The 22,510-nt window shown below is 41.4% G+C and overlaps 1 protein-coding gene across 1 annotated transcript in view; it reads right to left on the minus strand.

The window, feature by feature from the left end:
* LOC149303330 (sodium/potassium/calcium exchanger 3-like) overlaps positions 1 to 22,510 on the minus strand; it is an 82,544-nt gene that overhangs the window by 24,902 nt on the left and 35,132 nt on the right. The window contains exon 4 of the mRNA XM_089481525.1: positions 20,914 to 21,017. Coding sequence (XP_089337651.1) covers positions 20,914 to 21,017 — 104 coding nt within the window. The remainder of the gene's footprint in view (positions 1 to 20,913; positions 21,018 to 22,510) is intronic.

Consider the following 22,510-nt stretch of genomic DNA (forward strand, 5'->3'; position numbering starts at 1 on the left):
GTAGCAAACGTTTACAACTACATTAATTTCATAGCCCGGTAGTCACCTCTCTCAAGCAGCCAAAGCTGCCTGAATCAATCCAATTCAATAAAAGTTGAAGAATAATTTAACAAGAAGGAATAATCATGGAAATGGAAGTAAGCTAATATGGCCCCTAGGTATACATATAAAGTGAGTTTTATATACAGTCTTGTAATATATTTCATTCATCAACTACACATTATATAAATGTACACATTACTGGTATATATGAATAGTATCACATAGGAAAGTAGTAAATTCAAATTCCGAGTAGAACAAAACAGTAACATAGTAATAATAGAACATTTCAATCTTCCTTTTTCTTCCCACACTGTAATGTATTGAATACAAGAAGTGGATAATATAATATTAGAATACGCTTTTACAATCATAGTCTGTTCTCATTATACAGCACAGAAATCTCCTCGCTTCCTTCAAAATGTAACCCTACATAGATATCTATGTGTTGCCACCATGCAACACATGGTGTTCCTACTGTTCCTCTATTTAATATATCAAATAAGACATCTTAATTCCTAAAGGAGTTTTAAAATGATAAGGAAAAAGTTCTATTTATAGCTGGTATTCTGCAAATTGCTGGCCCGGTAACTACTATAAGTGTTAAGACGTCAACTCTATAGTCAGGGGACAGGACTAGTTAGTCATCTGGGATTCATTATAAGTGATCTTATAAACCCCAAGATGCAAGATCATAAATATATCTAGGAATGGTACAGAACTGTGGCAACTGGCATCGCCCGCGGTTACACATGATAACTGACATAACACCCTTAGACTAAACCCTGTATAAGCCTGCACAATATTTCATAAAACTAACTACTAGATAGGGGTGCATGATAACCGATCATATGTAAACTTTGTCAGCATTAGGAGTGGAAAGCACAAATACCATGTGGTCCAATCAATCAATGATTAAAGGAAGGTACCATAATTATAAAGCTGAATTATAATTTGTGGATGGAGAATTTTGAAGAATTTAAGATTATTATGGCAATGTTTAAATGGTTTTGTAACAAAGTAACCAAGTTGGTGTAGATCGCTCTTTTGGCAGATTGTGCTTCCTGTGGAGCCACTGCTCAATGGACCGGTTACATGGGAGATCTCCGATGTTCCCAACAGATCCATTTACTGTGATTGGACCGAATTGGAAAAGTTTCCAAAGCAAGTTGTTCCCAACCGCGTGTGTCGCGGTCGCGGTCCCGGGGTCTTGTGTGCAGCGATCCGCTCGCGGGTCACGGAGACCCGAGCTGGAGAGCTCGGGCTCCGTCCCCGGCGGGCGGAAGTCCGCACGTAAGTGCAGTGAGGCCCGGAGTTCCCGATCCCCCTGCACTGACGATCCACCACCCGATCGCCGGTGCAGGAAGCAGGAAGGCAGGTCTGGGGATTCGGCAGCGATCGGAAAGAAAACCGCTCGCTGCCTTAGGAATCCCCAGAGAGGTCCTGGGTTAAATCTAAAGATGTATATGCCCCTGCGTTACTCCGGTCATTTCACCTCAAATATCCCACCAAGCCTGGGACGTTGCGGCCATCGGCCGGCCCTCGAGGAGGGGGTAATGTCGCGGTCCCGGGTCCGGTCGCGGTCCCGGGTCCGGTCGCGGTCCCGGGGTCTTGTGTGCAGCGATCCGCTCGCGGGTCACGGAGACCCGAGCTGGAGAGCTCGGGCTCCGTCCCCGGCGGGCGGACGTCCGCACGTAAGTGCAGTGAGGCCCGATCCCGATCCCCCTGCACTGACGATCCACCACCCGATCGCCGGTGCAGGAAGCAGGAAGGCAGGTCTGGGGATTCGGCAGCGATCGGAAAGAAAACCGCTCGCTGCCTTAGGAATCCCCAGAGAGGTTTACTTACCGGTTCGCCGGTCTCCACTGGGGGCGCAGCTAATTCTTACGGCTGGAGCCGTGAGTCAGAGGGACGTCTTAGGGCACGCCCCTGATGCTCTGTTGGGGGCGTGGCTTTAAGTGGCGCCAGATTCAAAAACCCTGCAGATCTGTCCACAGGCACCCTGTTGTGGTCTTCTCTGTATTGAAGTTTGAGTTTTGCTGTGTTACTATTTGGTTGACCATTGGATTTCCTGACTACCCTCTTGCTTGCTGATTTTGTACCTCTGCCTGAGACTATCGTTACCGACCCCTGGCTTGGCTGACTATTCGCATCGTGTATCCGATCCCTGGCTCGTCTGACTTCCAGCATTGCGTATCTGATTCCGGGTTGTTCATATATCTACTGCTTCTGCACCTCGCTGCTTCAGCTCAGTATTTACCATTTTCAGCTATCACGACGGCTTCCTCACTGTTGGGATCATCCTGAGTTCCTGGTGATTCCCTTCTGAAGATCTCCTGTGGTGAGTGCTTTTGGTGCTAGCATACGTTACAGCGTGTCATTAACAGTGACACAAAATCATATCCTGCCTCTTAGCAGTATGGATGTGGAGGCCAAGGGGATAGTGGCTAGTGATAAATAAATCACTGATAAAATACATATATCACTGATAATTATGAAACATATTAGTACATATTGTGAGATACAAGGATTTTCTTTTAGTCTCTGTCTACCTACAGTATATAAACATACACTCATAGACATATGTGTATATTTATTTGCCTCATAACACTTCTGGGGTTTTTTTTAACAGTTCTTGGTGGGGGCACAGTTAAAATAAATAGCAGTTCATAATAAAAGCTAAAGGGAAGAGTAATCAAGGAGAAATGACATAAGTACTTAGGGGGAGCATTAAAGGCAGACTGATATCAAGTGCCCTTTAATCTGACTCGTTTGCTAGGTCATTATTTGCATTTTGCCAGAAAGGGCTTAAAGCAATTAAGTTACATTGCAGAGATCTTAAGCTGCTTGATAGTCTACTGAAATAAGGTCGTTTAGTAAAAAATCAAGCAATGACACTGCACTTGCATTTAAAGAGAGGATGCCGTTTTAAGAACAGCTGTAACTGAGCGTCTACCATTTCCCCAAAACATGAGTGGGACAAAACGTAGTAGTCAATGTAGCAGGGATTAAGTTCACCTGTTAATTCTAATTCACACACTGATTTTCCCAAGGCTTATAGCAATGCCGCTGAATCAGAAAAGCCAGTGTAGACAGCGGTGGTTTGAATATTCTGATTATAGATTCATTTGAACATATTACATATCTTCTGTTTTGGTTTTTGATGGACCAAAAATATTAAGTTAAAACTGTATATGTTTAAAAAGTATAAAAATTATAAAGAATGAATGCATGCTGGTTCATCCATGTTGTACCGAGGCTGTCGGTACAAAATATAAGAGTAAAAAATAGTAAATGTATTTATTGACTTATTTGGGTCACGACAAGATAGAGTGGATAGTAACAACAAAGGTTTTAACCTTACTGTGACTTTTAGCAAAAGCATGCAACATGATCTTGTCCCACAAGTTTAGAAAAAAAAACACATGAGTTTGCACAAAAAAAAATGCATAACATTGCTGAAAATATTAATCTAAAACAGACCCAGTAATATGAGAAACGTATTTTTCATACCAAAGATATAATGTATGTACACATCAAAACTTTCCAGACCAACGTTCTCCACTGCCAGTTATGAGTACATGAAGTATTGTCATTAATAGGTTGAATTCTCTGAATAATAGTAAAAAAAAGGATTTGGGGATGGCAGCACAAATTGTACACTTTTTAAAAGTGCTCGTGGTTTCCAGCTGTGAATTGATCCAGGCTTCATTATCTGCCTTTAGATCTCACACTATGCTTTTGAGGAACAAAGATACCTTAGATGTTTCTTCAGAAAAAAAAAATCCAGTTTCTCCTAGAAACCAGTGGCTTTCAATTTCTAGCTTTTAAAAGCCAGCAGAAACACAGCTGAACCTTTTTTTTTCTTTCTTACATTAAGAACACAATCATGCTACCAGGTCAAATAAAACAACACGATTCCAAACTGATCATAATTTAAGAGAAAATACGAATGCATTAAAATGTGGGATGAATAATAGTAGTTACGCTATTGCTATGTAATTATCTTATATATCGCATACTTTAACAGCAAGAAGTTTAGCAGAGAATTTTCACCTGGCTATATAAAAGTGTGAATCGTTGAATTATACCAATAAATAATCTTTAAGTAATACATTCATAAAAAGTAAACAATTATAATAAAATGTAAACCATTAAAATGAATATAACAATAACAAAAGATGAGAATAAAAATGGTATTAATTATTTATCCCCTTCACGACCTTTGCCGGTTCAGGACCGTCATGACAAGAAGGTCACTAAATGACCTTTGACGGTCCTGAACCGTCAAAAAATTAAATAAGCTTAGACGGCGTTACTGTAATGCCTCGATGTCGAGGCATTCAGTAACGCCAAGATCGGCATCGGGGGCCATGTCTGGCCCCTCCCCGGGGCGTCAACAGCCGCCATACATTGTATGCCCGTTTTAAAAGCGTTTAGGAGGCGATCAATGATCGCCTCCTAAACTTAAATGGTGTCGCTGGAATGCCTCGATCAGGAGGCATCCAGTGACACCAAACACTTACCTTTGGATGGGCTGTGACCGCTCCGGAGAGCGGTCACAGCCGCAGCTGCCGGTGATCTTCGCCATCAGCAAGATGGCGGCGGCCCGGGAAAAAAAACAATAAAGAAGAAAGAGTTCGCTAGACGGTCTCCTGACCCTCTAGAGAACTCTGGCTCCACTTGCAGGTTGAATACAGGTACTGCATTCAACCAAGCAAGTCAATGGAACCCAATATTTTTGTGATTAGCAAAATATTAAAAAATAAAAAAAAATAATAAAAAATGGAAAAAAAAAAATGTGCTAACATTTAAAAATAATTATGCAGTGATGTCACTTGATGAACCATCCAGTACCAGCAAAATGTGTAAAAAAAAATATAAAAAAAGTATTAAAAAAATAAAATAAAATAAAATAAATAAAGTTTATTATTTTGAGCAAGTGCTAAAATTTCAAAAATCTCAACAAAGAGTTAAAATAAAAGCACTTCAAATACCCAAGGGGTGTCTAATATATAAAAAAAATGGCTGATGGGGTAAATTGGAGTGGCCGAGCTCAAAGATAGGGTATAGGTACAGACTGACCAAAATGGAGAAAAAAAGCGCACTTCCCAAATGTGGCATTTTAAATCTCAAACAACCCGACAAACCCATGCATGTCGGGTATCACTGCACTCAGGAGATGTTCCTGAACACACATTGGGGGGTTGTTTGACAGTGCCATAAACCAGAACCTGTATATCTATAACTAAAGTACAATTTGTGTGAAAGAAAAAATAAAAAAAATTACTATTACAAAGTTTGACAAAGTGTAGTTCTATAATTGGTGCATGGAAAGGGTTAAAATAACAGCATTTGGAATACCCTGGGGTGTCTAGTTTTCAAAAATATAGGGTTTGAATGGGTTAAATTGAGTTAACCCGCTTCAAAGATATTCCAAAGAGGAGATGGAGGCAGAATGACCAAATGACCACCTGGATTACGCATGCCCCAAAAGTAGCATTTTACCAGCCAAACAATCTGACAAACCCCTGCATGTGGGGTATCGCTGTACTCAGGAGATGTTCCTGAACACATATTGGGGGGTTGTTTGACAGTGACATATACCAGGACCTGTATATCTATAACTAAAGTACAATTTGTGTGAAAAAAAAAATAAAAAAAATTACTATTACAAAGTTTGACAAAGTGTAGTTCTATAATTGGTGCATGGAAAGGGTTAAAATAACCGCATTTGGAATACCCTGGGGTGTCTAGTTTTCAAAAATATATGGTTTGAATGGGTTAAATTGAGTTAACCGGCTTCAAAGATATTCCAAAGAGGAGATGGAGGCAGACTGACCAGATTTGTTAAAAAAGATTTGGAAATCATAAAACGCTGCTTGTACTTATTGCCCTATAACTTACAAAAAACATCAAAAAAACATAAAAACATTGGGTATTTCTAAACTCAGGACAAGTAGTAGAATCTATTTAGCTAGTTTTTTTACTTGCTTTTTTAGGTGAGTAAAAGATTTTTCAAATAAAAGTCATAAAATGTGTTTTTTTTTCAATTTTTCACCATGTTTTTTTAATTTTTTTTATAGTAAATAAGATGATATGATCAAAATAATGGTATCTGAAGAAATAATGAAGAAAGCCCATCTTGTCCTGAAAAAAACAATATATAACTTATGTGGGTACAGTAAATGGGTGAGGAGAAAATTACAGCTGAACACAAGCACCACAAAAGTGTCAAAACAGCCTCGGTCCCACAGGGTACAAAACGAAAAATGAGCCCGGTCCTTAAGGGGTTAAGATAGGGAATATTTATTTTGAAATATGTATTTTAAAGGGATATCCTCGTCTTTTTTTAAATGTACTTGTACACATTAGTTTATTCATGATATTTCTAGTGTAAGGTTATCTTGTGATGGCAGGTGATATTTCTTAAGTAAATCTGCTCCTAGATTGGTAATAAAACACCAGAAACTGTCCTTTGCTGTTTATTGTTGCATAACTTAACTAATTTGAAGGAATCACAGAAGAGGTGGTCTTTTGCCTGCATAAATATAAGTCTTGTGTGTTGTTAACAGATTTTAAGCAGTGCCCAATTTTCTCCAAACAGCAATTTGTCCATTAGCTTTCTCCTCAGACACAACTGGTTTTGAGTGCTGTGCCCAGTACTGGTTTGATCACAGTGGATAATGCTTTAAAATGTAAATAAATATATGAATTTTAGTCATTTCCACTGCTTAGTGGTCAACTGCAGAGCAATATTCAGGTACAAAAAGACACGGTTCCCCAGCCACATTTTTAATGTTATTTTTCTCTTGTAAAGGTCCTTGGAAACCCACTGTCACGGAGCTGGCTAGTCCGACCGACTACCTCCGCTGTCTTGTGCTCCCTTAACCTGGGACACCACACTTTCCCCGGTTCCCCAGTCACTAGCCGAGACTCAGTGTAGGGTAAAACCAAACGAAGACTGATTTATTTCTCACACACAGGACTGGATATATCCAGCAAAACACACATTAACATAAAACAAGATATTGGGACACAAACCGCCCCTTAATCTGCCTCCCAGAGACAACAGGGGCAGTAACGGGATTAACAATACAATGGGGGGGGAGACTGATTTATATAACATTAAACTGAAACAATGGCGGCCTCTCCCTGGTGGCAGATCCTGGCTGTCTGCTGGAGATAATCCCCTCAACCAGTGATGAGATGATACTGCTGGGGGTAGCCACAGAAGCCTTTACAAACCCAGGGCCCATAGTCAATAGGGAGGAGGCTGGCAGTCAGGCCTCTCCAGTGGTCCCAGTGATGGAGGCTTCCGTCACAATTCTCCCTCCTCCGAATTGGACTGACACAGGATGAGACCCCAAACGGGTTGACTCCGTAGTCAGTCAGTTTATTTGGCCCATCAATGCCCTCCCAAAATTGGTGCTCCTGCTGCTGCTGGGGAGATGGGCCGGCTGCGCCATCTCCTCGGTACCGCTGGGGAGGGATGCCTCCTGCATCCCCTCCCTGGTGCTCCTGCTGCCGTTGAGGAGGGAGGTCAGGTTGATCCAGTCCCGGAATTAGGTTCTGCCGCTGGGGAGATGGACCGGCTGTTCCACCTCCCTGCTTCTGCTGGGGGGGCGGGGCAGCCGCTGTATCTCCCTGAATTCCTGCAGCTTTGGTAGGTGCTGGGCAGAGGCCAGCGATGCTCTGTCCGGTTGCCAGCACTTCAGCTGGGGTTAGGGAATCTTGTGGGTCGGCCTGCCGCTGGGGAGGGAGGACCGGTTCCTCCGCTCCCGGACATGTGAGCTGCCGCTGGGGAGATGGGCCGGCTGCCGCATCTCCCTGGATCCCTATAGCCATTGAAGGTGTGGGGCAGAAGCCAGCAGCACTCTGCCCTGTTGCCAGCTCTTCAGCTGGGTGGGTGCTAGTGGAGACCGCAGTCCCATCCACTACCCCCAGAAAACTTTCTTCCTTTCCCTGGGAAGGAAAGCCAATTGCAAGCCGTCCCTGACCAACATCCTCAGATGTAAAACCAATTAGATCCACAATCTTTGGATCCGGTTGTGGTGTACAGTCACATAGCTCCGGTATCGGATCTGGATTAGCTGCCCAGTATCCCTGTGACTCAGGGGTGGAGACCGCAGTCCCATCCACCCCGCCGGGGTCAACATCTTCAGATGACCACTCAATAACATCCACAAAATCCCTGGACACTGGGGCATTCTGTTGAACGTGGTCAAACAGTTTTTTATACGCCTTTTCCAGTTCCCACTCCTGTATAATTAAAAAGTCTAAATCACCTTTAAATCCTAGTGCATCTGGGAGGTCCCACTCCCTGAAATCCCGGATGTCCTCAATCCGCCACTCCGCTGTACTTCCGAAGTCCGGATCCTCCTGAAGACTATCCCATAATAATCCCAGGCCACCAAAGTCATAGCCCTCTGGAGAACAATCTTTCGCAGTTCCCCAATATGCTTGCTCTGTATACCACTGCAGAGCCCTATAGTGATCTTCCAGCTCCACCTCCTGTTGGACCAGCTTGTCCAATTCGGATACCCATTGCTCCTGGGGTTGCTGTCCCAGGAATGACATCCGTAGTTCCCGCTGGTCTCTAATCTTTTGTTCGGAGCTTGGAAGACACTGACCCCGGCATATAACAGCCCTCTGCCATACTGACCGTCGAACCACTTGCCTCAGGTTCTGGTATTGTTCTGTAGGCAGGGCAGTGGTGTAGCAGGAGAGGATGACCCGCAGCAGCCCCTGGAATTCTGATACCACATCCATGTCCTCGTCAAGGCGACCGAAGTCTGCCGTCCTGTCGGTTAATCCCGGTAGAAAGTAAGTGTCCCTCGGACTAAGAAGCAATCCCACCGCTTGCCACCAATGTCACGGAGCTGGCTAGTCCGACCGACTACCTCCGCTGTCTTGTGCTCCCTTAGCCTGGGACACCACACTTTCCCCGGTTCCCCAGTCACTAGCCGAGACTCAGTGTAGGGTAAAACCAAACGAAGACTGATTATTTCTCACACACAGGACTGGATATATCCAGCAAAACACACATTAACATAAAACAAGATATTGGGACACAAACCGCCCCTTAATCTGCCTCCCAGAGACAACAGGGGCAGTAACGGGATTAACAATACAATGGGGGGGGGGGACTGATTTATATAACATTAAACTGAAACAATGGCAGCCTCTCCCTGGTGGCAGATCCTGGCTGTCTGCTGGAGATAATCCCCTCAGCCAGTGATGAGATGATACTGCTGGGGGTAGCCACAGAAGCCTTTACAAACCCAGGGCCCATAGTCAATAGGGAGGAGGCTGGCAGTCAGGCCTCTCCAGTGGTCCCAGTGATGGAGGCTTCCGTCACACCCACCATAAAGGTGAACTACCCAGCTGTCCAACAGTGTAACAATGTTGTTTCAAAGAGATAACAGAAAAAAGTAATTTCATTTCATGCACATTTTTATTAATCTCTTATTTCCCATTTTCACGGCTCTGTAAAACTGTTATGAAAAGATTTCACAAGAATGACACATAAGGTCATTCCTTCCAACAATATAAGTGTCAATATTGTGACATCTGTTTTGGGGTGTGTGGCAAGAGGTGGGGAGTGGCAGGACTAGCACCAGAAGTGGGCAGTGTAAGGTAGACTCTTACCTGAAGAGCCACCTGACGGCACTTAGCTGCACACAGTTACGAGGTGGCCACATGGAAACTGAGAATGAGGTCTTATCTGTAACAGCACATACCTCCATTTATTGTATAGCTCCCTAGGCCAGTCACAGTAGATCAGAGACTGCCCACAACTGCCCAAAGACTGTTGGGAGGTATGAATAAAATGATATATATATAGTGATCAGCCATAATATTATGACCACTGACAGGTGAAGTGAATAACACTGATAATCTTGTTATCATGGCACCTGTAAATTTGTGGGATATATTAGACAGCAAGTGAACATTTTTTCCTCAAAGTTGATGTGTTAGAAGCAGGAAAATTGGGCAAGCATAAGGATCTGAGCGACTTATACAAGGGACTGGGTCAGAGCATCTCCAAAACTGCAGCTCTTGTTGGCTGTTCCTGGTCTGCGACTGGTCAGTACCTATCAAAAGTGGTCAAAGGAAGGAAAAGCAGTTAACTGGTGACAGGGAGATGGGTGACCAAGGCTCATTGAAGGATGTGTGGGGGCAAAGGCTGGCCCGTGTGGTCAAATCCAACAGATGAGCTACTGTTGTTAAAAAATTGCTGAAAAAGTTAATGCTGGTTCTGATAGAAAGGTGTCAGAACACACAGTACAATGGGCACATGAGCATAAGAACTGAACCACGGAGCAATGGAAGAAGGTGGTTGGGCATCACATTAACCAATACAAAAGGGGTGGGGGCATCAATACACAAGGGAGGGGGTTGGCTGGGGCATCACTTAATCAATACACATTGGTTTGGGGGCATGCATGCACAAAGAGGGCCAATACACAAGGTTGTGGGGGGAAACATTAATCAATAGTAAAGGGGGCAAAGGGCAAAAAAACAAAAGGGGCAGTTAATGACAAAGCAGTGTAGAAAATAAATGTTTTATGCTTCAGTGTGGCAGAGCCTGTCCTGGTGTGTGTGTTGGGGTGTCGTGGTGTGGCAGAGCCTGTCCTGGTGTGTGCGCGTTTGGGCGTCTGTGTAGCTACAGCCTGTCCTGCTGTGTGTGTTTGGGGCCCTGTGTGGCAAAGCCTGTCCTGGTGTGTATTTGGTTGTCTGTTTCCTGGCACTTTACTTACTGCAGGAATTAAACAACTATTTAATTTTTACTTAGCCAGAGATAAAACGCCCTCTTGAATTTGTAGTCACTTCAGAGGACAAAGCTTTCTTGGCACAGAAATCAGTGAGAGCAAAAGTAATGGTTTTGTGTTATTTACTCTATTTCAGTTTGCATATTTTATTAAACAAAGGATTAGTGGCACGAAAGTGTGGCTTCAGGCGTCCCGTGTATGATTACTTTTTTAGTGTACTGATTACTCCCAATCCCATCACATAAGATTCGATCTTGTATTATCTGCTGAGCACTGATGTCATCTTTCTCCAGTACACATCGATGCCGAAGAGTTAAGATTCTATTTTATTTATTTCCATAAAATTGCCATCAAGATCCTCAGCACCAGGCCCGTGATCCTCTTAATCCGGCCCTGCCTCCAGTGCGTCAGCCATCTTAAATCCAGCTTGTACCCGCAGTGTGCTCCAGCCTTGTGCAGTTGTATTTGGCTAAACTTGTTTTAAATGGTTTGTGGACTGACTTTGTTTTGCTGTTTAAGTAATTTATTATTGATAGAATGACATATAAAAGTTGATAAAAAAAAACATCCACTGCTTTTTTCATTATCGCCAAATAAACCCTGTATTACTATGCATTATAAAGCTAAAAGGCCATATGTTCTCTCAGTGAAAAATGAGTGCGGCATGTCTCCAGACCTAAACCCTATTGAGCATCTGTGGGGCATCCTCAAACGGAAGGTGGGGGAGCGCAAAGTCTCTAACATCCACCAGCTCCATGATGTCGTCATGGAGGAGTGGAAGAGGACTCCAGTGGCAACCTGTGAAGCTCTGGTGAACTCTATGTCCAAGAGCGTTAAGGCAGTCCTGGAAAATAATGGTGACCACACGAAATATTGACACTTTGGGCCCAATTTGGACATTTTCACTTAGAGGTGTACTTACTTTTGTTGCCAAGGTTTAGACATTAATGGCTGTGTGTTGAGTTATTTTTAATGGAAAAGCAAAGTTACGCTGCTATACAGGCTGTACACTCACTACTTTACATTGTAGCAGAGTGTCATTTCTTCAGTGTTGTCACATGAAAAGATATAATAAAATATTTACAAAAATGTGAGGAGTGTACTCACTTTTGTGAGATACTGTGTATATATATATATATATATATATATATATACACAATCTCTAAATCAGCGCACACACATCAAATAGATTATAAACTCTCATGACTGTAGTTAAAACTACTTAAAAACACCTTTCTAAGATGACAAAATTGGAGTTTTTAGTCACATTATATGGCCATATTATGCTAAGCCCACCACTACGCCAAAGTACTCCAATGTAGGTGGGTCCTAACCTAAATACTGTTGCTTATATGGAGCTAAATCTTTGCAAGTACATTGCTTAACAAATTTGTTTGTATTTGAAGCTCCGACCAGGCTTTTGGTTCAGCACCCCTCCCCACCACAGGTGCTCCATTTGTGAGATCCTTGGAAACCTATAAATTGCAGGAGTGTCTGTATTTAGGAAGGCCTTTTGGCTCCTGGTAAGCAATATACTTGCAAAGATTTAGCTCCATATAAGCAACAGTATTTAGGTTAGGACCCACCTACATTGGAGTACTTTGGCGTAGTGGTGGGCTTAGCATAATATGGCCATAAAATGTGACTAAAAACTCCAATTTTTTCATCTTAGAAAGGTGTTTTTAAGTAGTTTTAACTACAGTCATGAGAGTTTATAATCTATTTGATGTGTGTGCGCTGATTTAGAAATTGTGTATGATTTTGGTCTTCAGCAGCACCCCCTTATAATTAATGCTAGTTCAGGTGAGTGCTTCCTTTTTGCATTTGTTTATATATATATATATATATATATATATATATATATATATACATCTCACATACATCAGTCATCAAAGGCTTACTTTACTTTGGCAGGAGAAATGCTATTTATTTTTGTTCTCACTTAAAGCCTATTTTGATTACAGCGTCGCCTTGTACATAATACTTCAATAACATGATAAAATTGCTTATGTAAAATCCAGGAGACAAACTACAAAGATGTAATAAAATGCAATCTAAATGAAACAAGCTTTTTCATTACAAATCAACTATGTGCCATAAAGAATTACAGCTCTTTCCGAATTTATGTCATATTTCAGTCTGTTAAGCTGTTCAACTGCTGACCTGACTATGCTTGTTTAAGACTCAAGATGTTGTGGAAGTAATTATAGACCAAAATATGGCATACTATTTTCAATGTCCTACTTAGAAAACATGTCCATTTACCAAATGCATCTTAAAAGAATAGTAAACTGCAATTTACGTTGAATAATTGCTTTTGTAGCATTTACACGATAGGAAAAGCACTGAGTGCAATGTGGGTGTACTTGTGAACATCATCTCCTAGTGACGGTGGAAGAGCGCTTGCGAGTGTGGATGCGCAGGCACCATTTAATCGTGATAAACAGACCGCTCCCATCAGGTCTTACAGAGTTTGGAACACAAACAGGAAGTTGGCACTAATGAGATTAGCTGCTAATAAAATGCTCAAGATGTTTGCTATCATATAATTTATTTATATTTGTACAAAACTGGCATACGGGCTAGTCTGATGAAACAGTCCAAATATATAGTACAGCTTGGCATAATTGAATTTAATCTTATATTATAATCATTGGCTGGCAACCATACGTGGGGACTCTATGGCTCCGGCTACCCCGTGGGATGTGAGTAGGCAGTCTTGCTGACATCAGTCTTGCTAACGTCGTGGACATTCCAGCTGATGTCAATGGGTGGTTCTGCCAAATTCCAGGGACACACAGTTTCTTAACTGGAAAATGGGCGGCAAGTGGGGAGGTTGGAGACCCGGAGAAGCGGCTCTTCTCCCAGAGTCTCCAGGTGAAATTTAGAGAGTTCTCAGATATGCTGGCCTTTATACCAAGTGTCAGGTCTGATCAGATAGCCTTACTTTATAGCACACAATGGCACTATTGAAGCAAATATGGCTACTAATGGAAAATTGACAAATAATTATCACCTATTCACTAAAGGAAGACTTGGTGGGAAGATTGTGCTTTCAACTCCCTAACTTCACTATTCATTATGAAGGGCCGACATTGGGTAGTTTCTCCAGCGAGAGAGTCTGAGCTGGGCTGCATAATGTATAATTAAATGGGTGAGGGGGCTTTGACGAAACCTTACTAGTTTAACTATGCAATATACAAGGCCAGCAAGAATCTTCCTACAGTAGAAACTGAAAGAGCTTGGGCCTTCAATGAGCTGAAACCACAACTCTCCCATGAACTCTTCCTTTAGTGAAGCACCTCAATCTAAATATTGTTTCTCTAATAATATTTCTAAGACAACTTTTAAGAGGAATATGCTTTTCAACTCTGCTTAACACTTGCATTAAGGGCACCCTAGATTTAAAATATAAGCAGTGTCTTTCCGTTGTCTTCCCAAACAAAATATAAACACTGGTTTCCAGTGGAATAAATAAACAGGTTAAACCAGTAAAAATAATGGGGAAAAAAACTCCACACAAATGTAATCACCGGAGAGTGACTGTACTAGTCTGAATTACTTTCTGTCAGTGAAATTAAAGCTTAAAAGATTAGAGCTCATGCAAGATAGCCTTATGGAAGCACTAAAAAGCAAAAAATAAGCCTTAATCTCTCCAATAAACAATTCTATTGAGGTATTAAATTCATTTTTCATGGAATTCTAATGAATAATGTTGATTGTTACATAGGACCTATATATACTTGTTCTGAAGTTTAAACTGAAATGAAATATAGCTAAAACGGTATATGTTCTTTTCTTCTTTTTAAAAAAAAAAAAAAGTTAAAATACACATGATTAAAAAATGCCAGTATGTTTTAATAATTTTGTAACATTTTGGGTTATTCAGGTATTTCTTGACACAAGTTTAGGGTTAACTCAAGTGACATGATACGACTTAAGTCAAGACAAGGCCGCTGCAGCACATGCAAGTTGATTTACAAGGTTTGAAGTTGACCTTCTGCAAACACAATGGTTTTGCTCATACCCCCAAATTTCAAAAGTCCAAAGTGTGACACTTTTGTTTTAGGAGGTGTCACCATCCTCACCAGCAGGTGCTCTGATACCCCCTTCTTGGCAGGTCTCTCCCCTCCGTCGCACTAAGCTGCAGTGTGGAGGAAGACCTCAGGGCTGGGACTCCAGGTCCTCCCTACAACGGCCTGTGTTTTGCAGCCCTCGGCTTCACCGGCTCTACGGTAGGGACGGGCTGCACCTCAATGGGGAGGGTGCAGCTGTGCTTGGGGAGAAGATGGTCAGAAGGGTGGAGGAGTGTTTAAACTAGGGAAAGGGGGGGAGGGAAACTACAATATAGAAGGGGAAGATAGTGTAGATAGAGAGCTGGGGCTTATAAATGTACCTGGGGGTGGAGCAGAGGGAGGGGTTAGAATAGTTAATAGGGATAGGCTTCATAGGGAAAAAAACCATACACCTCTAAATTGTATGCTTACTAATGCCAGAAGTCTGACCAATAAAACTGACGAACTGGAGTTAATAATGTCTGAAGAAAATTATGACATAGTGGGTATAACAGAGACATGGTTGGATGATAGCTATGACTGGGCGGTTAACATACAGGGGTATAGTCTATTCAGGAAGGATCGGAAAAAACGAAAAGGGGGAGGAGTTTGCCTTTATGTAAAGTCCAGCCTAAAGGCCACACTGCGGGAGAATATATGTGAGGGAAATGATAATGTGGAGTCATTATGGGTAGAAATATATGGAAAGAAAAATAATAAAATACTGATCGGGGTTTGCTATAAGCCACCAAATATAATGGAAGCAGCAGAAGATCAATTATTAAAGCAAATAAACAAGGCAGCTAATCACAATGAGGTGGTTATTATGGGGGACTTTAACTATCCCGACATAAACTGGGAAACCGAGACCTGTGAATCTCATAAAGGAAACCGGTTTCTGACTATAAGTAAGGATAATTATCTGTCCCAAATGGTACAGGACCCGACCAGAGGGGGCGCCCTACTGGACTTAATATTAACCAACAGACCTGACAGAGTAACTAATGTGCAGGTCAGGGGACATCTAGGAAATAGTGATCACAATATGATGCATTATAATTTGTCCTTCAATAAGGGAACTCTTAGAGGAGCCACAAGAACTATGCACTTTAGGAGGGCAAAGTTTGATCAACTAAGAGAAGCCCTTAACACTGTAAATTGGGAAAATGTCCTCAAAAACAAGAGTACAGACGCTCAATGGGAGATTTTTAAGAATATCTTAAATTCTCACTGTGAAAGGTACATACCGTATGGGAATAAAAGAGTCAGGAACAAGAGAAAACCAATGTGGATAAATAAAAATGTAAAGGGGGCAATAAATGGCAAAAAAAAAGGCATTTAAGCTACTAAAACAGGAAGGCAGTGAGGAAGCACTAAAAAGCTATCGGGAAAAAAATAAAATATGTAAAAATCAGATAAAAGCAGCAAAATTGGAGACAGAAAGACTCATTGCCAAAGAGAGTAAAACAAACCCCAAAATGTTCTTTAACTATATAAATAGTAAAAAGGTTAACAATGAAAGCGTTGGCCCCTTAAAAAGTAATGAGGGAGAAGTTATAGACGGGGATCAGGAAAAAGCTAATCTATTAAATATATTCTTCTCTGCTGTATTCACAGAGGAAAATGAAATGCCAGGTAATATACAGCAGGATGAGATAAATGCCCCAGTACATGTCGCCTGTCTAACCCAGGAAGAAGTGCAGTGCCGCCTAAAAAAAATCAAAATAGACAAATCACCAGGTCCAGATGGCATTCACCCCCGCGTTCTAAGGGAGTTAAGTAATGTAATAGACAGACCCCTATTTCTAATATTCAAGGACTCTATAGTGACAGGGTCTGTTCCCCAGGACTGGCGCATAGCAAATGTTGTGCCAATATTCAAAAAGGGGACAAAAAGTGACCCGGGGAATTATAGGCCTGTTAGTTTAACTTCTGTTGTGTGTAAACTGTTTGAGGGTTTCCTAAGAGATGCTATTTTGGAGTATCTCAATGAAAATAAGTGTATGACTCCATATCAGCATGGGTTTACAAGGGATCGGTCCTGTCAAACTAACCTGATCAGCTTTTATGAGGAGGTGAGCTCAAGACTGGATCGGGGTGAATCGCTGGATGTCGTATATCTTGATTTTTCCAAAGCATTTGATACGGTGCCACATAAAAGGCTCGTACATAAAATGAGAATGCTTGGGCTGGGGGAGAATGTGTGTATGTGGGTAAGTAACTGGCTCAGTGATAGGAAACAGAGGGTGGTTATTAATGGTACATACTCTGAGTGGGTGACTGTTGCTAGTGGGGTACCACAGGGGTCAGTTTTGGGTCCTATTCTTTTTAATATATTTATTAATGACCTTGTAGAGGGATTGCATAGTAAAGTATCAATCTTTGCAGACGATACTAAGCTCTGTAACGTGGTTAACACAATAGAGGACAGCGCACGATTACAAATGGATCTGCATAGGTTGGAGGCTTGGGCTGGGATGTGGCAGATGAGGTTCAACACAGATAAATGTAAGGTTATGCACATGGGGAAGAAAAATCCAGGCTGGGAATATGTATTAAATGGGAAAACACTGGGGACGACTGACATGGAAAAGGACTTAGGAGTTTTAGTTAACAGTAAATTTACCTGTAGCGACCAGTGTCAGGCAGCTGCTGCTAAGGCAAATAAAATCATGGGGTGCATCAAAAGGGGCATAGATGCCCACGACAAGGAAATAATTCTACCCCTGTACAAGTCACTAGTCAGACCACACATGGAATACTGTGTACAGTACTGGGCACCAGTGTACAAGAAAGATATAGTGGAGCTGGAGAGGGTTCAAAGACGGGCAACCAGAGTAATAAGGGGAATGGGAGGACTACAGTACCCAGAAAGATTATCAGAATTGGGGTTATTTAGTTTGGAAAAAAGACGGCTTAGGGGGGACTTAATAACTATGTATAAATATATAAGGGGACAGTACAGAGATCACTCCCAGGACCTATTTATACCCAGGACTGTATCTATAACAAGGGGACATCCTCTACGGCTGGAGGAAAGAAGGTTTCTACACCAGCACAGACGGGGGTTCTTTACAGTAAGAGCGGTGAGATTATGGAACTCTCTGCCAGAGGAAGTGGTGATGGTAAACTCAATAAAAGAGTTCAAAAGGAGCCTGGACGTGTTTCTTGAAAGCAATAATATTACAAGTTATGGATATTAGATTAATAGGGACAGAACGTTGATCCAGGGATTTATTCTGATTGCCATATTTGGAGTCGGGAAGGAATTTTCCCCCTGGTATGGGGCAATTGGCATCTGCTTCATAAGGGTTTTTTGCCTTCCTCTGGATCAACACAGTAGGGACACAATATGTATATAGGTTGAACTTGATGGACTTTGGTCTTTTTTCAACCTTATGAACTATGTTACTATGTTACTATGGGGTCTCATTGCTCTTCTGTTTCTAAGAGGCACCATGACCCAATTTTGGAAGGAGCATGTCCAGAGGCAAGTGCCACCCTTGCTTAGATGTACTGTGTCCCTACACCAGTGTAACTTAGTATTCTGCACTGTCTGAACCTGTTTTTTCCTGACCTGTGACCCTACCTCCCGATTACCTGTTCCTGTTACCTGTCTCCATTACCTGTTTACCCACCTGTGTCCTGTACTTCATTTCCACTACTACGACCTTGGCCTGTTTACTCGACTTTCACTTCTGGTTTGCCCCTTTGCTGTTTGACCTCTTGACCTGACTTGGCCATGCTTTCTGGGATGCCTTGGTACTCCTGTGACCTGGTTCTTTTGGCCCTCAGCCTGTTAGACAACACTCCTGAATTATTCCTCTGGCTCCGACGCTGCGTTCTGCCTGCAGCCTTTGCACATTTAAGCTGTCTCCCAACTAGGTGTACCCAGTGACTGGATTCCTGTAATCTGAATCCTGCTCTTGCTTGCCGTAATGGCCTAACTATCTAGGTCACTATCGGTGTGTGACCACAGTTTGTGGTCACTTCCACATAGGGTTCCTATCCCTGAGCTTCAGACCAAGTAATGTCCTGATTAGGTGTGATTAGAAATCACAGAAATGGGGCAAGCATTTAGCAATATTTTCGTCGTGACATAATGATTGTTGTTTTTAACATGTTTCTAAGAACAACTATGTATTTTATGTACACAGTTTAATATAGAAACATTTCCTGTTGCTTATATACCATTATTGTCAATTTTAGGTTTGTAGGACCCTGTGACACAATCATTCCCCGCAAACATTCTGAGCACCTAGAAACAACGGGTGTATCAGGGCAGAAGCAGAGGGTTTTGAGTTAAAAAGAAGGACAGCCCCTCCTAAGGCCAGGGGTTGAATTTCAGCTACCTGGGAAGACTAGCTGTTGATTATCTGTTACTTATGAGGGGACGCACACAGTAGCACAGAATAACACAGTTAAATGACTCACTGCTGACTGACTGTCAACACGCACCTTGATGCAGCCAGATCTGCCCTTCCCAATTCAGATAAAAGAAGAATTGTACAGCCTCTGAAGAATCACACCTGCCAAGTCATAGTTTGGGTTACAGCTGTGATAGGTTAAAATAGTTATCATCTGTTGTGTTATAATTATCCACCTTACACATGAGTTTGTCATATTTTTAAGCAACTCAATTGTTTAAAGTATTATTGTCTACTGTACAATTGAACAGATTATGTAGGTGATTTTATATAAGAAAAGTAACATGAAGTTGATGATTAATAATAATAAAGAATGCTTATTTCACAGCTGTACTTAATAACAATGGACATATGTTTACTTTCAAATATTAGCAGATGAGATATGGAAAACTATACCATAAAAATAATAAAACAGAAATTGCTACGTCTCATCTCTGCAAGTGAAAATGGAAATGAAAGAACATTAAAGGGAGACAAAAAGAAAAAAGTAGCAGATTCATGTGTATTATAGCAAAGACACGAAAGACAGCTTGCCAATTTGTGCTTACTTACAGTATATTCCACGTTCAAACAACATGCAAGTTTAAAGGTCTCCAAAAGTTCTCAGTGCCTGACCTCACACATTCTCTTTTGGCTGAATCGGTAGAAATTCCCAAAGATGGAACACAAAACCGTGGAAACCCTTCCCAGAAGAATGCAGGCTATTATAGCCACAAGGGGTGGGGGGTAACTCCATATTAATGCCCATGGTTTTGGAATGGGATGCCCAACAAGTTCATATAGCTGTGTCCAGAACTCTTACTGTCCTTGACAGCCCTACTACTGAGTACTTTAATGTGGAGTCTTCAAAAGCACTCACTTGTGAAACTGTATCTCTGCAGCTGCAGATGCCCTCCTCCTCAATTGAAGTAAAATGGGAGAGCTTTCCGTGCATAGGTGTCTAAAAAGACTCCCATCTCCAGCATTCGCCAACCAAGTTCTGGAGCTTACTGTCAGTAACTATTCCAAGGTAACAAGGGAAGAATAGCACACTAAGAGTATTTTAATGAAATACAAATAATTATGTAAGTATAGTTGCAAATACTCCACCTGTATCCACCAGGTATATAGAATAAAGACAAATAATTGAATAGAGTTGCACTCAAAAAATGTAAGTACTTTTTGCATATACTTTTGGCTTTGTTTCCTTTTTTGAGTATAATCCATTCAATTATTAGTAACTATACCAAGTGCATGTAGATGTGTTTGGCAAAACGCATCTTCGACACAGAAAACAACTGGGGAGCGGGCAAAAGGTCAAATGCATATGGGGGAGATTGTGCTAGCCTGGGCCAGTTAGTGTCCAAAGTCCAGCTAGAAAAGGCGACACACAACTGTAGCAAAGAATGGATTTACTGCATGCAAAGCGCACTGAAAAAATCTCTTTATGCGAGTTTTCCTGCTATTCTGCTTCAAGTAACATAAACCAATTTAACACACATTGCTAGGTACTTTACTGAAAATACAAATATGCCGAATATGGGTAAAAATGGTGGGAGCTTCCCTTTAACCTACTGCTGTTATCTCTTAAGTTTTAAATTATGATGTACAGTAGCATTTTGTAATAATTGATCTTACGTGTCCTGCAAACAGTCCGCAGACTCCAATTATACAGAGAATATTGAACACAGCAGAGCCAACAATGGTTCCAACTCCCACATCTCCTTTTGTAATAAATACTCCTGCAAGAGAAGGTAAAAAGAAATTATGATTTTTTTTTAAATTTTAAGTAAAATGCATTTAATTTTTCTAAAAATAATCAAAGTAACCTTCCGTACCAGTGCCTGTTTTCCAATGCTTGATATACACATATGATTACTAAAAGAAGACTATACAACACCAAGATTGTGTAAGGTAGTACGTCATCTTTAATAACAGACAATTCCATAGTACCAGGAAATTAGTCTTGTAAAAGTACACAGAAAGAAAAACACCTGTTTTAATCATTTTTATAAACCCATTCTTATAAATATATATAGGTCATGCACTCACAAAGAAACTGTTCAAATCAGACTCCCCTTGGTTCTAAAAAAGACAACAGAAATAAAAAAATATATGTATAATATACAATAAATACATCAAATTAAATAAAAAAAAATTATAACAAATTTAAGAAACAGTTCAAAAATAAAATAGTCCCAGAATGCTTTTCCCAAGTCCTCAGTCCTCAACACGTTTTGGCAAGTAAAAAAAATGCTTCTTTAGGAGGAGCATAGAGGTTACACATTGGGATTTTTTGGATTCCTCTTCATGAAATTTGGCACCAGCACTTTACACAGAAGACACTTAATGAAAATAATGAAATAAAGCACTTTATGAGCAACACAGCACTTCAGGAAATCTCCAGAGCTGAACAACTAACACATCAGGAGACAACGCTTCTCTTTAGCTCACTGGCACATTTTGGACAATGTGCTCAACTATCTGTAAATGCATTGGATTTTATTATTTCACTTTCGATACTGTGCCATTGTTTTTTCCCTTTTGTTGCCTTTTTTAGAACCCTTGGAATTGAGAGGAGTCTGATTTGAGCAGTTTCTTTGTGAGTGCATGGCCTATATATCTTTTGCACATTGGTTTTATCTAGACTTGGGCTCCAGGGGGCTCTTCGTGTTCGTCTTCGTGCTCGTCTTCGGGGGGAAAAAAACCTTCGTATTCCGCGAATATTCGCCCGTTCCTGTCTTCTCTTCGGGCGAATATTCACGGACATTCTTCGTGCTCGTTTAATCTTCGTTTCCTTCCCGGTTGCCTAGCAGGGGTTAATACGGGGTTAACAACACATCAGAGCAGCAGCAGCTGCCGTGAAGGAACGTGTGTGCAACTCTATTGGTCGTTTCGGCAGGGGGCTGGTCTGGCATCAACAAGTGAATTGCAGAACGCACTTCATTCGTTGATGGCAGGCCAGCCCCCTGCCGAAACGACCAATAGAGTTGCACACACGTACCGAGGTGTACTGAACACAAAATGACCTAGAAACAAATGCTCCAAGGAACTTGGCCTCCGTTTATCATACACAGTCACACATCCATAGATGTTTAATAAAAGAATAGGGATTATTTTACATTTTTAAATTGATTTTGGACCACTTGTAATACATGCCTAACATTTGCTACCTATTCACAATGGCATACTTTGCAACAACCCAACTTTTACTGGACAGGACTGGAAAAAGGCA

Source organism: Sceloporus occidentalis, unplaced genomic scaffold (assembly GCF_023333645.1).
Source record: "Sceloporus occidentalis isolate IW3139 unplaced genomic scaffold, rSceOcc1.0.p SCAF_15, whole genome shotgun sequence".
Taxonomy (NCBI): domain Eukaryota; kingdom Metazoa; phylum Chordata; class Lepidosauria; order Squamata; family Phrynosomatidae; genus Sceloporus; species Sceloporus occidentalis.